The following is a 16933-nucleotide window of genomic DNA, read 5'->3' as shown; positions in this document are numbered from 1 at the left end:
ATATACGGCATAATCACGTTGACACACCGGTTCCCGTCAGATCACCGAAGTTAAGCAACGTTGAGCTTGGCTAATACCAGATGGGTGACCATTTGGGAATTCTAGGCACTGTATGTGCTTTCCGCTTATCTCGGCATTGTTTCCAGTCGTCCTGAACCTCGACTTGCCACTGGTATTCAACAATGTTGATTCAGGAGAGGTGTGGTTGGAGATTGCGCAACTCTTGCCACAAAAATTTCACGCGCAGGCACCCTTACCGTGGGTATCCATAGTCTGTCAAGACTAAAGGAAGCCTTTTATTTATATATATATATATATATATATATATATGTATATATATTAGTTCAATAAAACTGTTCATGTATGATAAATTTTATGATCTTTATAAATCATTAGGTATTTAATGATAAAAGCTGTCAGGTGCAATACTGCATATTTGTAAAACCAAAATAAGCAAAAAACAAACAGAAAAAAGCTTATTTAGTTGCAAGTTGATATTTAACTCCACCGTGACTATCATAGATATTGAACTGTATATTTTAAGTAAATAAATCATATTTTTTTTAACACACTCCACTTACACACATTTCTATGTTCATTTCAAAATGGTTACAGTTTTATTACCAATATTCATGTATAATTGTCTTGAGCTATAACTAGTATATAACTAGTATAGATAATAGTTCTTAACATGCATTAGCCCTTACCTTTATATGCACATTTTTTCTGCGCTAAATTATGAAACAAGTATTATTTGTATGAAACTTGATAATAATACAAATATGACTTCTTTTATAATTTGCAGTTTTCGATTTATGTGTGAACCAGCAAAATTTTTAGCTTGCCTATAAATATCATTTTGCTATTTTCCTCTGAGCACAGGAGTCATTCTTGAAACGGCATGGAATAAGGAAAATTTTAAAGTTTTCAGTGTGTACTCCTTGTTGAATAATAAATTTGTAGTAAATTTTAATTTAGAGAGTTTAAATTCAATTCATATATATATATTTCCACAAAAGCTGTCTACACTCCATATGTGGTCTTAGCCTCCGCGACAAGGTATCAAATGCCGAATTATTCACAAAATGCAAAATATCTGGCATTGAATTATTCCTTATTCAATCGCAATTGCGGTGGGCTGGTCATGTATTGAGGATGCCCGATGACAGAATTCCAAAAATTGCGATGTACAGTCAATTTGAGGGTGGTAAAAGAATTGTCGGACGTCCTTGGCTTAGGTACAAGGACAAGTTGAAGAGTAACTTGTCTGCAGTGAACATACCATACAGGAGTCTTGAAGATGAGGTGAATGACCGAAAAGGATGGAGATCAAGGTGAAAGCTTAAGGCAACTGAAAGAAAACAGAGTAAGAGCAAAACGACTACCAGCCGAACCAATATCTGCAGCATTAAATCCATATCCATGTTCTATTTGTGGCCTTGTTTGCAAGTCCCTTGCTGGACTAAAAAGTCATCAGAGGCAAAAGCATAAATGAGTTTTATAAATATGGGTTGTCCGAACTTCATACGTCGAAATCGACGGGAGAGTCCATTATATATATATATATATATATATATATATATATATATATATTGCCACCCTATCATAAAAAAATGTTTTTTTCCCAATTCTAGTCTTTAAAATTTTCCATTTCTAATCTGAATATTTTCAAAGTCAGTGTTGTTTTTTTACCTTTACTTTTGTATAATACTGGCTTTTTCTCCTCTTCTGATGGGAAGCATTTAGCTTCGAAATGCCATGGCCTAAAGAGGGTTCTCCCTTCTTCTTTCTGCAACCCTTATTGACTTAATAATGTAATAAAGTTCCTATGTAACTTTACATTTTATCTTCTTAACTTAGACCACACACACACACACACACAGTTATATTTTGGGGAAAAAAGAATTCCAGCAGAGTGCTCTATTATAAGGAAAGAATTTTCAAAATATTCATTTTTTTTTATTTCCAGAAGTTTAGATAAGATAAGCTATTGGTACCGTTGGTTTCAAACCTGATATTAGGGAATAACCCTTATCCCTGAGTGGCCTTCGGGCCTTGATAAGTGGTGACCTACATGTAAAAAAAAAAAAAAAAAAAAAAGGTCTCAATATCAAGCTCTCTTCAGCCGATCTATCTCATAGATGAGATATTTCAGATGAAATAGATCGGCTGAAGAGAGCTTGATATTGGGACCTAAAATGGTTCCCTAATATCAGGTTCTTCTGGAAATAAAATATATACATATATAATCTAAGGTTATTGTTTTCCAGAGGTTAAGCAACCAATAACGTGTAGTGAGGTTAATACAAGAGTGCTCTATACTGAAGTAAAGCAGGGTATACTCTTTAATTGTTTCTACAGGAGCAGTAATATGTTGCTACACAGTTGTGAGCATGTTTTGGTCAGCTAGTTACCAGTAACTAGAGACCTCTTTAGGCGACACAGTTTATATGAAAGCAAAGTTTACAATGAAAATATCAGGTCTTCCTCGTCATAGGGAGTTAATATCAAGAGGTTCCGCCAAATGTTGTGAAAAATAAGATTTTGCTGTATGTAAATAAGACCCAATAAGGGTGCGAATTTGAGCAGGTGTTTAGATATAGGAATGAATGGGAAAGGGTGGGGGTGGGGTTAAGGATCGAGGTAGAGATAATGGAAGACTAGAAATAAATGTGAATGCCTTTCTTTGATACATCCTTTATATATATATATATATATATATATATATATATATATATGTATGTGTATATATATATCTATGTTTATATATATATATGTATATATATATGTATGTATATATATATATGTATGTATATATATATATGTATGTATATATATGTATATATATATATATATATGTATATATATATATGTATGTGTATATATATATATATGTATGTATATATATATGTATGTATATATATATTATATATACATGTATGTGTATAAAATATGGAATGGAAAAGTGAATAAATTACAAAATTTAGTAGACAAATATTTAGTTTATTTTAAGAGAAACTTTATCAGAAACAAAATGTTTATAGTTTACTGATGTCTTTTTGATGTGATTTTTTGTGGTTTGTCCATTTTTCCATTTCATTTTTCCTACACATTCTGTCACAGTATATCCTCAAAATATTGATACTATATATGCACATCATTTTTTATTATCCAACATTCTATCATACCCATATCGGAAATGAAGCTTTTAAAAAAAAAAAAGAACAAAAAACAAAACAAAAAAGAAAGAAAAAAACAAAAAAGAAAGAAAAAAACAAAAAAGAAAGGATTTTGTTGACAATATTCCAAAGATTGCTTTACAGAGAGGTGAAGTTTTTAATGTCTAGCCCATGGCAATAAAAAAAAATGGTTAAAAGCAATTTCTGTCCGTCTTTGTTTACATTCTTGTCAGCTGATTATTGTGTTTCACAGTGAATGCTCTGGAAAAAGTTACTTCTAATTAATGTTTACCAGTTTTAAAATATGCAAGCGAACTTGGTTGTTGTTCAGAATAACAGAATACTTTAGTATTAACCAGAAGAGACTTTTCCAGGGCATTCATCATGATGCACAATGATCAGTAAGCAAAAAATAAAAACAAAGACAGATGAAACTTGACTTTAACCAAAAAGAAAGAAAAAAAAAAAGAGGTGGATTGATGTCATGTGAAAAAGAGAATAAGGTGATTTTTGTTTTCTTTTTTCTTCTTCTTCTTCTTCTAGGTCTGATGCAAGCCACGAAGGAAAACGGTGGTGTACACACTATTTACTAGGGGAATGGGGGGAGGGGTGTCATGCTGTATGGATCAAAACAGATGGTGGATTTTCCTCTATTCTCTGTAGAGTTTTTTTTTTCTTTTTTTTTTTTTTTTACAATTTTCTTTTTTTTTATCAAATGAGAATGAGGTCACCCACTTTCTTACCATCGCCAGTTGATAATGTTCCAGCTCAGTTTTATTGCAGGCACTAGTGGGGCAAAAATTAAACAATCATATAAAAAAAAAGTGCTTATTTAGCATTAAACCTATTAAAAAAAACAAAAAAAATAGTTTGCAGAAAAATCTTTATAATGTATGTACCCATCATGGGCCAAAAGTATTATATTTAAAATAAAATCATGCAAATTGATCAAGTACTTTTTTTTAAAAGAAGAAAATCAAATTTTATAATGAAGTGATATATTATATTTTGATCTGCCATATTTTATAAATAAGGGAGAGACAACTCAATATGAACCATCGAGATCATAATCAACCTTATAATGGCTACAATTCCCTATTAAAATTGATTAAAATTGTAAAAATATGATTTTCTATATAATTAATTTATATGATTTTTTGAAGATGTCATCTGTAAATTGATCAAGTAAGTAATTATTTTTATATAGAAATTAATTTTTTACGATTTTAACCGAATTTACTCGGAAATTAGAGCCATTACAAAGCTGATTTTGATCTTAATAGTTCAAACTGAGTTCTCGCCACCTTATTTATTAAACCTAGCAGATCAAAACATAATGCATCACTTTTTTGTAAAATTTGATTTTTTTAGTAAAAAAAAATAAACACTTGATCAATTTATGTGATTTTTGGAATAAGACATCATTGTTCCATGACTGGTGCACACATAATTTTTTTCTGTATTTTTGATTTGAAAACAGGTTTGATTCCAAATAGGCACAAAAAAAAAAAAAAAAATAAAAATAAAAAAAAATAATTGCTTCTTTTTTTTAAAAAAAAAAAAGAAAAGAAAAATTATATATGTTCTTTTTGTTGTATATAATTGTAACTTTGTTGTATCAATCAATTTTTTATTTCTTTTTCGGTGAGGAAGGGGCAATATATTATCTTTCCAGGGAGAATTTCTTCTTTATTTTTTTCTAAAAATGTCATTAATTTGATTTTTTATATATATATATATTCTTCTTCATGACTATGGTTTTTTTATTACTTTTTTTTTTTTATTCTTTTCAAACATTTTTTCTTTGTATTAAAATCTTTCATTTCATTTTTTTGTATTAAAATTTTTCATTTCATTTTTTTATTTTCTTTTTTACACTTAAAAGTTTAAAGTGAAATTATAATATCAATTTGGAAGTAAAATTTATTTTTTTCTTTTTACTAAAGACTATATGATTGTTTATGCAATAGCCAGTTAACCGATATATATATATATATATATATATATATATATATATATATATATGCATGTTTATGTATTTTTATATGTACGCACACGGATATATATATATGTGCATGTATACATGTATGCACACACACCTACATATATATGTATGCACATATGTGAATACAGAAACATATTGTAATTAATCCAAATTACAATAAGGTTACTTAAAACGAATTACCACATTGTATGATAACTGGCTAAGAAATGTTTTTATTCTTTATTAAAAAAAAATTCCATAGTACTACGACAACATGTATGTATTATATACTTTCAAATTAATCCCCCCCTTTTAAAATATGATTGCAGGAGCCAGCCCAACATGGGCGAAGGGCCCAGTGCAGTTTCGCTGTTTCGGCATCCATTCCAAGGGACAGCAAAAAATTTTATAAATTTTGGTTCTTTTTATTGTTTTTTGTTTTGTTTTGTTTTTCGATCAAGTACTGAAGTCAGGCATTAGGTGGTACATTATAACAGGGACACAGAAAAGAAAGGATCTTTCGGGGGTTAGGGTTAGGTTGGTGCTCTTATTTGTTTTTTAAACAAAGTAAAAGATTTTTTTCAATTAATAAAAAAAAATGGTAATATTTCTCTTACATGTATTTTTTTACAAGAGATCTTAAAAACTAAAAATATATTAAAATAATTTATTAAAAAAAAAATATTTATAAAAAAAAGACAAAACTGTTTGTGTTAGCATATATATGTATGTGTATAGGTAAGCAAGTACTCAAACATAAATATGTGCATATACATATTCATGTATGCATACACGTGTGTATGTGTTGTGTGCTTTATGTGTGTACACATGATAAAGCAACTTCTAGAAATCGGAACAGAGCTGATCAAGACAACAAACCTTGTACACACAATAGTGCTCAATATCCTTTGAGATAGAGCTTTATAACAATAATAGATAATTAAAAAAGCCCATTTAAATTATTCAGTATTGTTATGTGTGTGTGTGTGTGTGTGTGTGTGTGTGTGTGTGTGTGTGTCTATAGAGACATATTAGGTATAAATCTGTCTGTGTCTAAATGTGTTTATAATATCACGTACACAGTACGTATTAGAATCAAATTTATGATATGCAATCTCATGTTTACATATATATATATATATATATACATATATATATATACACACACACACACACATATATATATATACACACATACACACACACATATATATATAAAATGCATATTAAGTATCTGTATGTGTTTCTGTTTAATAGGTTACACCTACCATCAGTACATAAAAAAGGCAGATATGTGTGTGTGCATGTGCGTATGTGTGTGTGTGTGTGTGTGTGTGTGTGTGTGATTAAACTTTACTATGCAAATATCAACACATATTTGGTACGCGAGCAGTAGATGCAGTATATGTGTTCGGTTGCATACACAATTACACACGCATTAACTTCTTAAAAATAAGAAACCGAGTATTTTTATATGCTTGTATGATAGAGGTATATACATAAATGTACATATGGGCATATACTCAAGTTGTGTGTAAATATACGGTCAGCTGAGTATACAAATTATGTATCCAAAATAGGCACAAAATATATGCAGTTCTATGTACATATTTTTATACATACATATATACATACATACATATATATATATATATATATATATATGCAATGTTTACATATGCATGTTGGTATTGAAGGGAAACATGTTCGTGGAGGGACATTTTATATGTGTATGTGTGCATATGCGAGTGTGTCTAATGCGCACATACATACATAGAGCTGTATAAAAAACGTGCAGGCACCTGTTTTTGTATATATTACATGAATAAGTATATTGTATGTTTATATATGGTAATATGTACATGAGTGTACATACACACACATATACATACATACACAATATATATATATATATATATATATATATATATATATATATATATATAGGCATTATGTATTTTGGGAAAGCTCATGTAAATTATATATATATATGTATATATACACACATCATAATTAGTTGGTATATGTAATACATCTGTATAATATACATCATATATCTATACAAATATACATAATAAATCATATCGTTATTTTTAAATAGTAATCATGTATCTATATCATAAATAATTGTAATACATCCATAATTACATATATATACATCTAGATACACAGGTACTTATTTCTTGTAAACATTTGTGTTTCTAGTTTATGAATGTAAAAAAATACCCCCAAAATGGACACAGATTCCTTTGTCATCGGTATACAAAGGTCATATATATATATATATATATATATATATATATATATATATATATGTAATGTGTGTGTTTGTATTTAGGTAGCATTCTCTCATTCAAACAAGTTTGTTGAACGAAGCAGACAACTTCTGCTTAGTGATCCGTTCATTCAATTTTTAATTTCTATTTTGGTTTTGTCATATCAAGATTTAAATTATCTGCGAGATGAGAAAACAATGTTGACACAGCTTGTACTTTTTGATCTCATCACAAATCATGATCAGCAAATTCTCATAGAATCCTTAGATCAAGTTTATTTAAACAGTTTTATGCAATTCAAACAGCAGACAATTTTATCCAATCAGAATCTCTAACTGTTGAGTTGATTTGAAATTTTTTTTTATGGAATTTAAAAAATATTTTCTTTCATTTTGACTGAATGCTTTAATGATGAGTTGTGACAGAACGCAAAGAATCAGATCAGGTGTCCACAATTTTGTTTGTTTCATTCAATCCTGATATTAAGAAACATAGGTTCTTATTTAGAATTCGACCTAATTCAAAAAATACAAAAATATAGGAAAATCTTTATGATGTACATACTTGTCATGAAATGGAAATGTCCTATTCCAAAAATTACATAAATTGATCAAGTATTTTTTTAACTAAGAAAATCCAATTTATGATTTTTAGCGATTGAAAAGTTTTAATTATTTTGAATGCAAGCGAAATCTTGGTAGTCAAATTGAGTTGTTGTCCTTGAATTTTAGCCAGTTTTAAAATGCCATAGTAGTTCCTGGCTACTGTCTGACTTGTAAGTTAAAAAGAAACTATTTGATCAATTTATATGATTTTTGGAATATGACATCTTCGTTCTCTGACGGGCACTGCATCATAAAAATTTCTCTGTATTTTATGTATATATTTTTTTTTCAATTAAGTCGAATTCTAAATAAACAAAAAACAAAGTAAAAATTAAATGAAAGGATCCATAGTCAGAATTAATATATTAAAAAAAGAATCAACTTTTTTGAATATGGGGATGTTTATAATGCAAATGCTTTGCCGCAGAAGGGTTTTCCTGACTTAGTGCCCCAAACGCTCAGGCCTTCCATCTAATGTGGTAACCAGCTAGCATTTTTTCCCTCCCCTCTTAACGATAAATTGAGGTCCTTGCCGACTTTGACGAACTGGGTGAATCTGTAAATGGTTGTTGAATGCTGCTGTAAGGCGGGTAGACACTAGTTGATAGAGCAGTCTCTGTGCCTGACTGAATTGTCGTTAAGTTCAGTGGCGGTATGTCCTGTGGTCGATAAACTATAAAAGATGTTGGTGCTTGCTTTCGCTTTTTGCGGTGTGAACGTACTGTTCCAAGAAGAGATGATTCAGAGTCCATTCTAGTCAAGCTGCCCTGGTATGACGAGGGGAAGGAACTGCTGTAGTAGCGATCGGTACGCGATGTGGAAGTGGCTGAGTAAGTCCGGTCAGTGGAGATCTCTCGTAGGGATTCCGCGGACTCCGAGTGATAGTCTTTAGCCGGCCCGGATGCCTGAATTTGTATAGGTGGAACTGATCGAAACATCATTACAGGGGTTAGAGGCAGATCGTAACGACTACGACTGGACATCATCCTTTCTGTGAAAACAACCAAAAACATGAGACATATTAATAAGAGCAATTGTGTATGTTATGGATAACGTTAGAAAGGTATAGAATATTAATGGAAGTAATTATATATGTCATAACTAGATAAAAAAAAATGATAAGAGAGAAATTGAATGCTTAGGTGTCACTATCCTCATGTGTCTTTTTGTATAAGGTTTGTCAAAAATCCAGACATGAGAATAATTCTCATTAGAAGTAAACCCTGACCAAATATTAAAAAAATGGTGTGCTGTTGCCTCAAACAAGCCAGTACATTCCCCAGCTTGTGAACAGGGGCACTCCATTTATGTATAGAGGGCAGTTTTTAATAAAAAATAAAAAGCCTTGACAATAAGGAAATCATATATAAAAATATGAAGAAAAATAAAAACAAATACTAGCAGGCTGCACCCAGGATGAAAAGGACGCCTCAACCTGTTAATATACCAGACAGGAAGAGATAAACTCTCGAAGTGGCACTCCAGTTATGAAAGAAGACATCCTGGGTCAGCTATCTGGCTGTAATAACAAGAGGTCCTGGCCCCCTGTCTCTATTATTTTTAGCAGCAAAAAATAAGATGCTTAAAAGTCTGTTTCTCAAAAGAAGGTGCTGCTGTTTTGCTATCACAACTCCATATTTGAAAAGTGGAGGAAAACAGCAAATCAAATTTTCACTAAGAAAATAAAACAAACCGATTTCCCTGAAGAGAAAGAGAACACATTAGTTGCCTAACATCTGATTTCCCAGATCGGAATATACATGGCAGAAAAATAGATCATCCTCATTAAAAATGCTGCCCCAAAGGAGGCAGAAAATGACTACCTTTCTATCAAGCAGTGCACTCCAGACTTTTATGACAAATGCATCAAAAGAGGCTGACAAAAGTGCATTGAGAATGGTGGTGACTATGTTGTAAAAAAATTCTGGAGCACAGAAGGTCACTTGTTTTAATGGTACCACTCCCATCTTCTTAGCTCATTTTAATTTTTGAGTTAAAAAATAGGAGGCCTTACTTTGGAACAACTTTTGTATGTAAACAGCATACAAGCAACAGAAATAACCATATATCCTGAAAAATGTAGGGGGTGGAGCAGAATGAGAAACTGGCAGTCATCATTGGATATTAACTTTGATTTACATGAGCTCTATAACAGATATTGAGCACTCTCTCTCTTATAAATATAGCAATTGGTAGAACTATGCTTATTAAGATATCAGCTGTATCTATCCAACCTTGCTCAGGGGTGTTTTTGCTTTCATTTTTTTTGTTTCTCTCATTAAAGCAGCATTTCTGTTTTCTTTTTAAAAAATATTTCATTTTTGGAAAGAGAATTCAATGAAGAAATATATGCAATTAAAAAAAATCATTTTTACAATAAAATCAATAAGAAAATTATCAATTACAAAGGTTGAAATTTAAACAGAATAGTTTTGAAATTTTTCTTTTCTTTTAATGCCATACAGCTAGCTTATATATATATATATATATATATATATATATATATAATTTTCCGACACTAGATTATCATGTATAATTCTTTCTAAGTAGAAAATTTCTTTTTTTTTTTTTTTAAACTATGCACATTAAAAGATTCAATATTAACATAATAATAATTTGACTTTTTCTGTGTAGAGAGAACAGATCTGTAAAATAATGTGCCAAAATTTTTGAAATGCTGAAAGAATTTGGTAAGAAAAATGGTACTTGTACAGTTTAGTCAAGACATTAAAAAATGAAAATATCAAAAAAAGGTTATATTGCACGTATCCATTATGGAACGAAGTTCTCCAAAAAAAAATTTCACTTAATTTCATCAAGTAATTTTTTTTTTTTACAGCGAAAAAACAATTTGTTATGATACAGAGCAAAAGGTTCAATTTTTAGGAAGAAAAACTAGAATTAAAGATGGGGAGGGAGTATCGGCGCTTTACATGGAGTTATTTCCCCGTGGCATGTTCAGCAAATTTCATAATGGCTGACTTCAATGCACTCTCATAAGAATGTGTTTTTCCGCTGTAAATAAAAAACCACTTAATCAAATTAAATGAATTTTTTCTCTCGGAGATCTTCAGTCCAAAATGGATACGTACAATATAACCTTTTTTTTTTTTTCTCGATATTTTAATTTTTGAATGTCTTGACTAAACTGTACAAGTACCAGAAAAATAAATATTAGAAATGCTGCTATATATATATATATATATATATATATATATATATATATATATATATGATGAAAATAATGGAAATAGTATTCCAACAAAATAGCCTTTTTATTTCTCTCTCTCTCTCTCTCTCTATATATATATATATTAATAGATTAATAAAGTACATATTCTTCTTTGCCACTGGATTCAAACAATGCTTGTCTAGAAGTGCTGTTGAGATTATGTAACCTTTGCGACACTATAAATTGATCATTCTACAAACCTTTCAGAAAGTGTACATTGTTTCATAAAAATGATAATGAAGTTATTTACCTCCTGCCATCGCATATAATTCTTGTTCTGTCACTGAGTGGGAAATTTTTCGATCTTTCTTCCGTTTTCGCTTTTTCTTGACAGTTTCTTTCTCAAGCTGGGGTGGAAAAAAATGAGTTATAACATACATAAAATAAAGCATTTTTCATGCGTACCAATTAAAATATTTAAATTCAATTGTTTTTTTTTTCAATTTATGATATACATTTTTATTTATTTTTATGAAAAATCATTCCATACAATGCATGAAGCCACTTGATGTAAGGAGCTAAAAAAATACTACTTGAAAGTCAAAAAATAGCCGACGTTAAGTGTTGGATGAATCAATTCTGATTGACAAAACAACAGTTCTTCCCCTTTTGTCAGAAACATCACTCATGGAATGTGAGGACTAAAGGACAAAATAAGGGAAGCAAGAGTTATGAGGTTGTCAAAAGTAAACCTAAGGTCCACTTTTTACTCTCCTTCTTTCTTGACAGTGGATGTTGTAGTCTGCAAAGATGTAGCCCCATGGATATGTGCTCCACAGTGAATTAAACAATATAAAGTCAACATGATAGAAGTTGTTGACAGGAAATCTGAATAGCTTCTAAAACTTTTCAACGCAAAAGTGAACTGTGAGAATTGAATTAGAATAAAAGAATGCACTGTTTTATGTGCGACTTAGTCATTGTTTATCAAGGTTCAAAGGCCACTCAAGGATAAAAGGTTAATGCGTGTCAGGTAGACGGTGAGACAACACCATTAGGAATTGGTTGAAATTGAACATCATCTGATTATTTAAGAGGACAGCTAGACAAGAATTTGTTAACAGACCCATTCCTTTGTAGTCATCTGGGAAGCAATCCTGTGATATTGTGTTCCACAGACTGACAATTTCTGGAATGAAATTTTGCTCGTAGAAGTTATGCTTAGTTTTAAGTACACAGAGGAACAATGTAAAATTATTTACAGCGGTTGTAGATAGACGAGTTTTTGTGAATATGGAGGGCAGAGTTGAGAATCTACCATGAAAATAATGATAAAGAAAAACTAGCTGTTGCAATATTTTTGGCATTGCCTGAGGGTATGCTCCCATAAATTTGTGCGATTCTATTTATGTGTGATAAGGGTGAACCAATTAGATGACAAAATTTTGTTGAATTCTCTAGTAATATCTTTCTGTCTCAAATCAAGAAGACCACTAAGTTTCTGCTGATCATGACTGGATTCATTTTTTGCCTGGGAACAAGCAGGGTAAAAGGACACTGGCTTCACTTATTGAAATACTGATTTGCATTAAAAATGCACAAAAAAAAAAAGGACTCTACATAAAAAAAGAAACTTGGTTGGGAAAATCTGCAAAACACTTGTGAACATCTAAACAAATACGTTATTTTATATTTGTTTCTGTCATTAAAAACTTTGGGTTAAATAGTTTTACTTAAAAGGTTCTAAATTTTCAATTATTATGCCAGTTATTATTATTATTTTTTGTTTTGTTTAGTAAATATATTATTTGTAAACAACTACTTGCTGGTGACAATCATAAATGTGATATTCGTTCAAAACACGATAAAAATAGCAGTTCAAATTTTGGTTTAAATAGTTTTATTAAAAAAATTATTATCATTATTTATTTTTTTAAATAAAAATACCAATCCAAAGATTAATTACAGTTGTGTAAATATATAAAAAACACACCCTTGGTTGTAAAAACCATTCAAATGTACCAAGGTGATGTTTAAAGTGGTGTCACTCGAAATCTGTTTGTTTCAAAGTGAAGCCGATCAAGGCCCTTATTCCCTGCTTGGTCCAGCTTTTCTAACCAGATTTGGTGCAACTTTACTATAGTGTGCCTTTAGAAAAAATGCATTTCAAAGAAAAACATTATTATGTACTTATGTGTCATGTCGAAATTAGTATAAATTTCAAAAAATAACTACAAGTAAAAACAGAGTTTCTTGAAGTTGCGATTTTTCACTTTAAATTAACCTTTTAGAAGATCGAAAGCAAGGGGAGATAACTACATTCTACGGTTACAGTTGCTTTGTGCAAAATCCGATGCCACTAACTTTTAGGTCGGCCATCTTGCTTTTTTCGATTTACTGCACACTTTTTTCTGAAAATCAGCTCTAGCACATCTTCTACTGTACCATTTTTTTGTAATTTTTGTAATCTATACTAATTTTGACATGACACGTAAGTACGTAATAATATTTTTTTCCTTGAAATGCCTTTGTTTGAAAATATACGATTGGGTCGGACAACACACTATAGTAAAGTTGTACTCTGTATTTATAATGCCATGTTTTTTTTGCTTTAAACTACATTTTTCTATTTAACGAATGACTTTACAATCCAAACTAACAATCTCTGTTTTGTGGAAAGAGACTGTAGGAGGACATCTCTGACTAGATTTTGAAGTTGGGTTTGTACTTTGTCAAAGAAGGAAAAAAAGTACTCTAAGCAGCACCCTCCACAGATGTAAAAAAAGAAAACAAAAAAAAACTTACCCTTGCGATAGACGTCTGTTTTGAATCTTTGTCTTTAGAAGATGTTTTATCTGAAATTATATTCTCTCCGGGATGTCTAGGTACAGTTGGACGGATTCTAGAAAAGATGTACGAAAAGAGAATAAATTAAGTTATAAGTTTTTTCTCATAATCACATTCATGGTGGATAAAAATGGAGCAAAACATTAAGAGACCAACACAAATAACTCAATAACCACACAACTTAAAAGAAATTCTTGCCAACGTCCAATCTTTTCAAACTTCTTAAGATAAAAAGACAAAAGAAAGTATACAAAACTATAACCGCCTCATTTCATTGAAAGATCAGCATACGCAAGATAGAAGACACAACTCCCAAATAATAAAGTACACAATTCTTCTATAATATAAATCTCAACTCTCTGTTTAAATGTATGTATGTATGTACGTATGTATGTCTGCCTAAAACTTTCATGAGATCAGTATCATTTTGAAGCTCGCCCCTTCGGACGACAAATATAAAAAAATTGTTCCAAAATATTAATTCCTTCATCTTCAACTGAGCACTTTTCTACAGGGAGGGGTCGCTTTTTTTGCCAATATTTTCGAAAGTCATCCCTTCTTTTTGATTGTCTAGCCTTAATTTAAACCTACATCACTTCTGCAAAGACGTTAACATTGTTTTTACACATTTTTTTCCTCCTTCGCGGTACGAGTTCGAGCCTGCCTGCTTACTACCAGTTTTTTTTTTTTTTTGCTTAACACACATCTCCAAACACCCAGGCAACACCGGGCACCCAGACTAGTTTATAATATAAGGTTGGTGTAAAAGATTTTTCCAATTTAAAATTTCATCTGTTCTTGAAAATCTTTATTCATAACAATGACAACTTTTGCTCTCTATAACATGATTCCATTCGTCAACAAACTTATAAATGCATCAGTTGTAAAATTCTTTAGATTTGGATGTGAAATATGAATCTAACTCATGTTTTGATAGATATGTCCTGTTCTTCATTTCTAAAAATGGAATATATTTTCACCATTTTATAAAAATTAATACAATATTTTATGGAACCTTCACAAATATAAATAACACTTTTTTTTCTTGTGGTGCTAAACTAAGGCCATTTAAATTGTTTTGTAATCCTTGAAATAAGTAATAACCCGACAGAGTTAGATGAAGATGGATGGGGGAAAATTTCTCAATCAAATCTTTCTAGATCTTCGGTCAGTAAAGATGCGTGAAGACAACCATTATCATGGTGGAAAATGTCTTTTTTTCTGTTGAATAAAGAAGATCGTTTTTGGGTCAACATGGGTGGGAATATTTCAGAACAATATGAAAAATGCTTTCATGATTTGAAAGAAGGTATAATTTAATTTTTTTTTTTACTCACGTCCACCCCCAACAAAGTATATCGCCACTTGAATGTAAGGGACTACTATTTGGGACCATATCTAGGAAAGATTAACAAGATGTTGATTTATGTTACATTTAAACTTCTGCATATCAGCACAGCCAGGGAAGCAGGTAGCAGGAAGGGAATCCCAAAGTCTACCTGTTCGAGGCAAGAAAGTATTAGAATAGAAAGCTTTCTGGCACTTAGGGACCTCAACAGTGAGATTTTATTGCTAAGTGGGTTTGTTGGGGATATATGAGTCGAGGGGGCACAAGTGCAATGAGTTCATCAGAGCACATTCCATTAAAGTATTTGTAAAACAGGCACAGAGATGCAACATTGTAGTGATGGGACAGGGGTTGGAGCTTAGTCGACAAAGTGGGACCTATTAGATTGGAAACTCTTTTTTGGACCCTATCCAAGAGGGAGAGACTAGTGGTAGATACATCAGACCAGATGTGGAAACACTACTCCATACATGGGTGAATGATGGCTTTGTAGAGGTACAGGATACTCTCAGGTGTGAGTAGTCTTCTATCTCAATGTCTTTCACAATGTCCTCAATGTATTTGTTCTAGTTCATATTGCCCGCAAATGTTAGGCCGAGGAGTTTGAAGGAAGAATTCTCAGGTAGGGTGTTATTTGCGGTTGGAGAGGTGTTTGTAATTGTTAAAGGAGAGCAGCTTAAAAGTACTAGCATTACCATCCATTTGCGGCCATTCCACTATGGTCTGGGGGTTATTTTCTAATGATTCTGCCATTGTCTTAGATTTATGTACATCTGTTCTTCCCTCATGTATATTATAGAGCATTGTATCATCAGCAAATATACCCATCTCGGACACAATATTATCAGGGAGGTCATTTATGAATATCAAGATTAAACAATCACAACGCTCGACAGTCATAGGTACACGTATATACACATGTATATACAATTGCATACACTCATACACAAGATGATAACAGAAAGTATATACACGATGATTTACCCCCACCCCCATGTTTTACAGAACCTCACTACATTACATATGGACGGAAATGAGATTATGTACAGAATGACAATATGGCTTCACGTTAGGATGAGAGCGTTTGACACTTGTGCATTACTATTATGGAACAACTTTTTTTTTTTCATTTGGAAGATTTAAGAACAAAGGGAGACAATGCAATTTTAGAGAGGACACATATCCTACAAAAAGCAAAAAAATATTTTATTTGTTAAAAAAAATTTCCGAATTTTGACTTTGTTGGTGGCTCTGAGGTCCCCTGAGACAGATTGGAATGATTGGAGTCAAAACCAGGCGAGAGTAGATTGGGTTGAGAAGAAAATCGCTGGGATTGATGCGACTAGATGGCTATCAATGGACAACGTTGAGGTTTCTCTTTCTATGTTATACAATGGTATCACACCCCCTCTTAACTGATTTGCATCAAGTTTTGTGTTGTTTTAACGTAGCACGAGCACAAAGGTGTTACACACTCATCAATACTCCAATAGCAGCTTACCCCTACAAAAAAAAATCTTCA

At 31.3% G+C, this 16933-nt stretch overlaps 1 protein-coding gene and 1 pseudogene across 1 annotated transcript in view; one reads left to right on the top strand and one right to left on the bottom strand.

Moving 5' to 3' along the window:
• Positions 1-117, top strand: LOC145278590 (5S ribosomal RNA; annotated as a pseudogene).
• A 7702-nt stretch (positions 118-7819) lies between these two features.
• Positions 7820-16933, bottom strand: part of LOC145277559 (palmitoyltransferase ZDHHC1-like) — a 148811-nt gene continuing 139697 nt past the window's right edge. Inside the window, exons 13-15 of the mRNA XM_080129031.1 lie at positions 14022-14118; positions 11527-11623; positions 7820-9035 (exon numbers count right to left, since the gene is read on the bottom strand). Coding sequence (XP_079985157.1) covers positions 8554-9035; positions 11527-11623; positions 14022-14118 — 676 coding nt within the window. The 3' untranslated portion in view covers positions 7820-8553. The remainder of the gene's footprint in view (positions 9036-11526; positions 11624-14021; positions 14119-16933) is intronic.

The sequence above is a fragment of the Euprymna scolopes genome, chromosome 6 (genome assembly GCF_053919585.1).
Source record: "Euprymna scolopes isolate OS-2025 chromosome 6, ASM5391958v1, whole genome shotgun sequence".
NCBI classification, from domain to species: domain Eukaryota; kingdom Metazoa; phylum Mollusca; class Cephalopoda; order Sepiida; family Sepiolidae; genus Euprymna; species Euprymna scolopes.
Note: the sequence above shows the minus strand (reverse complement) of the source record. Positions and strands in the feature narration are given on the sequence as shown.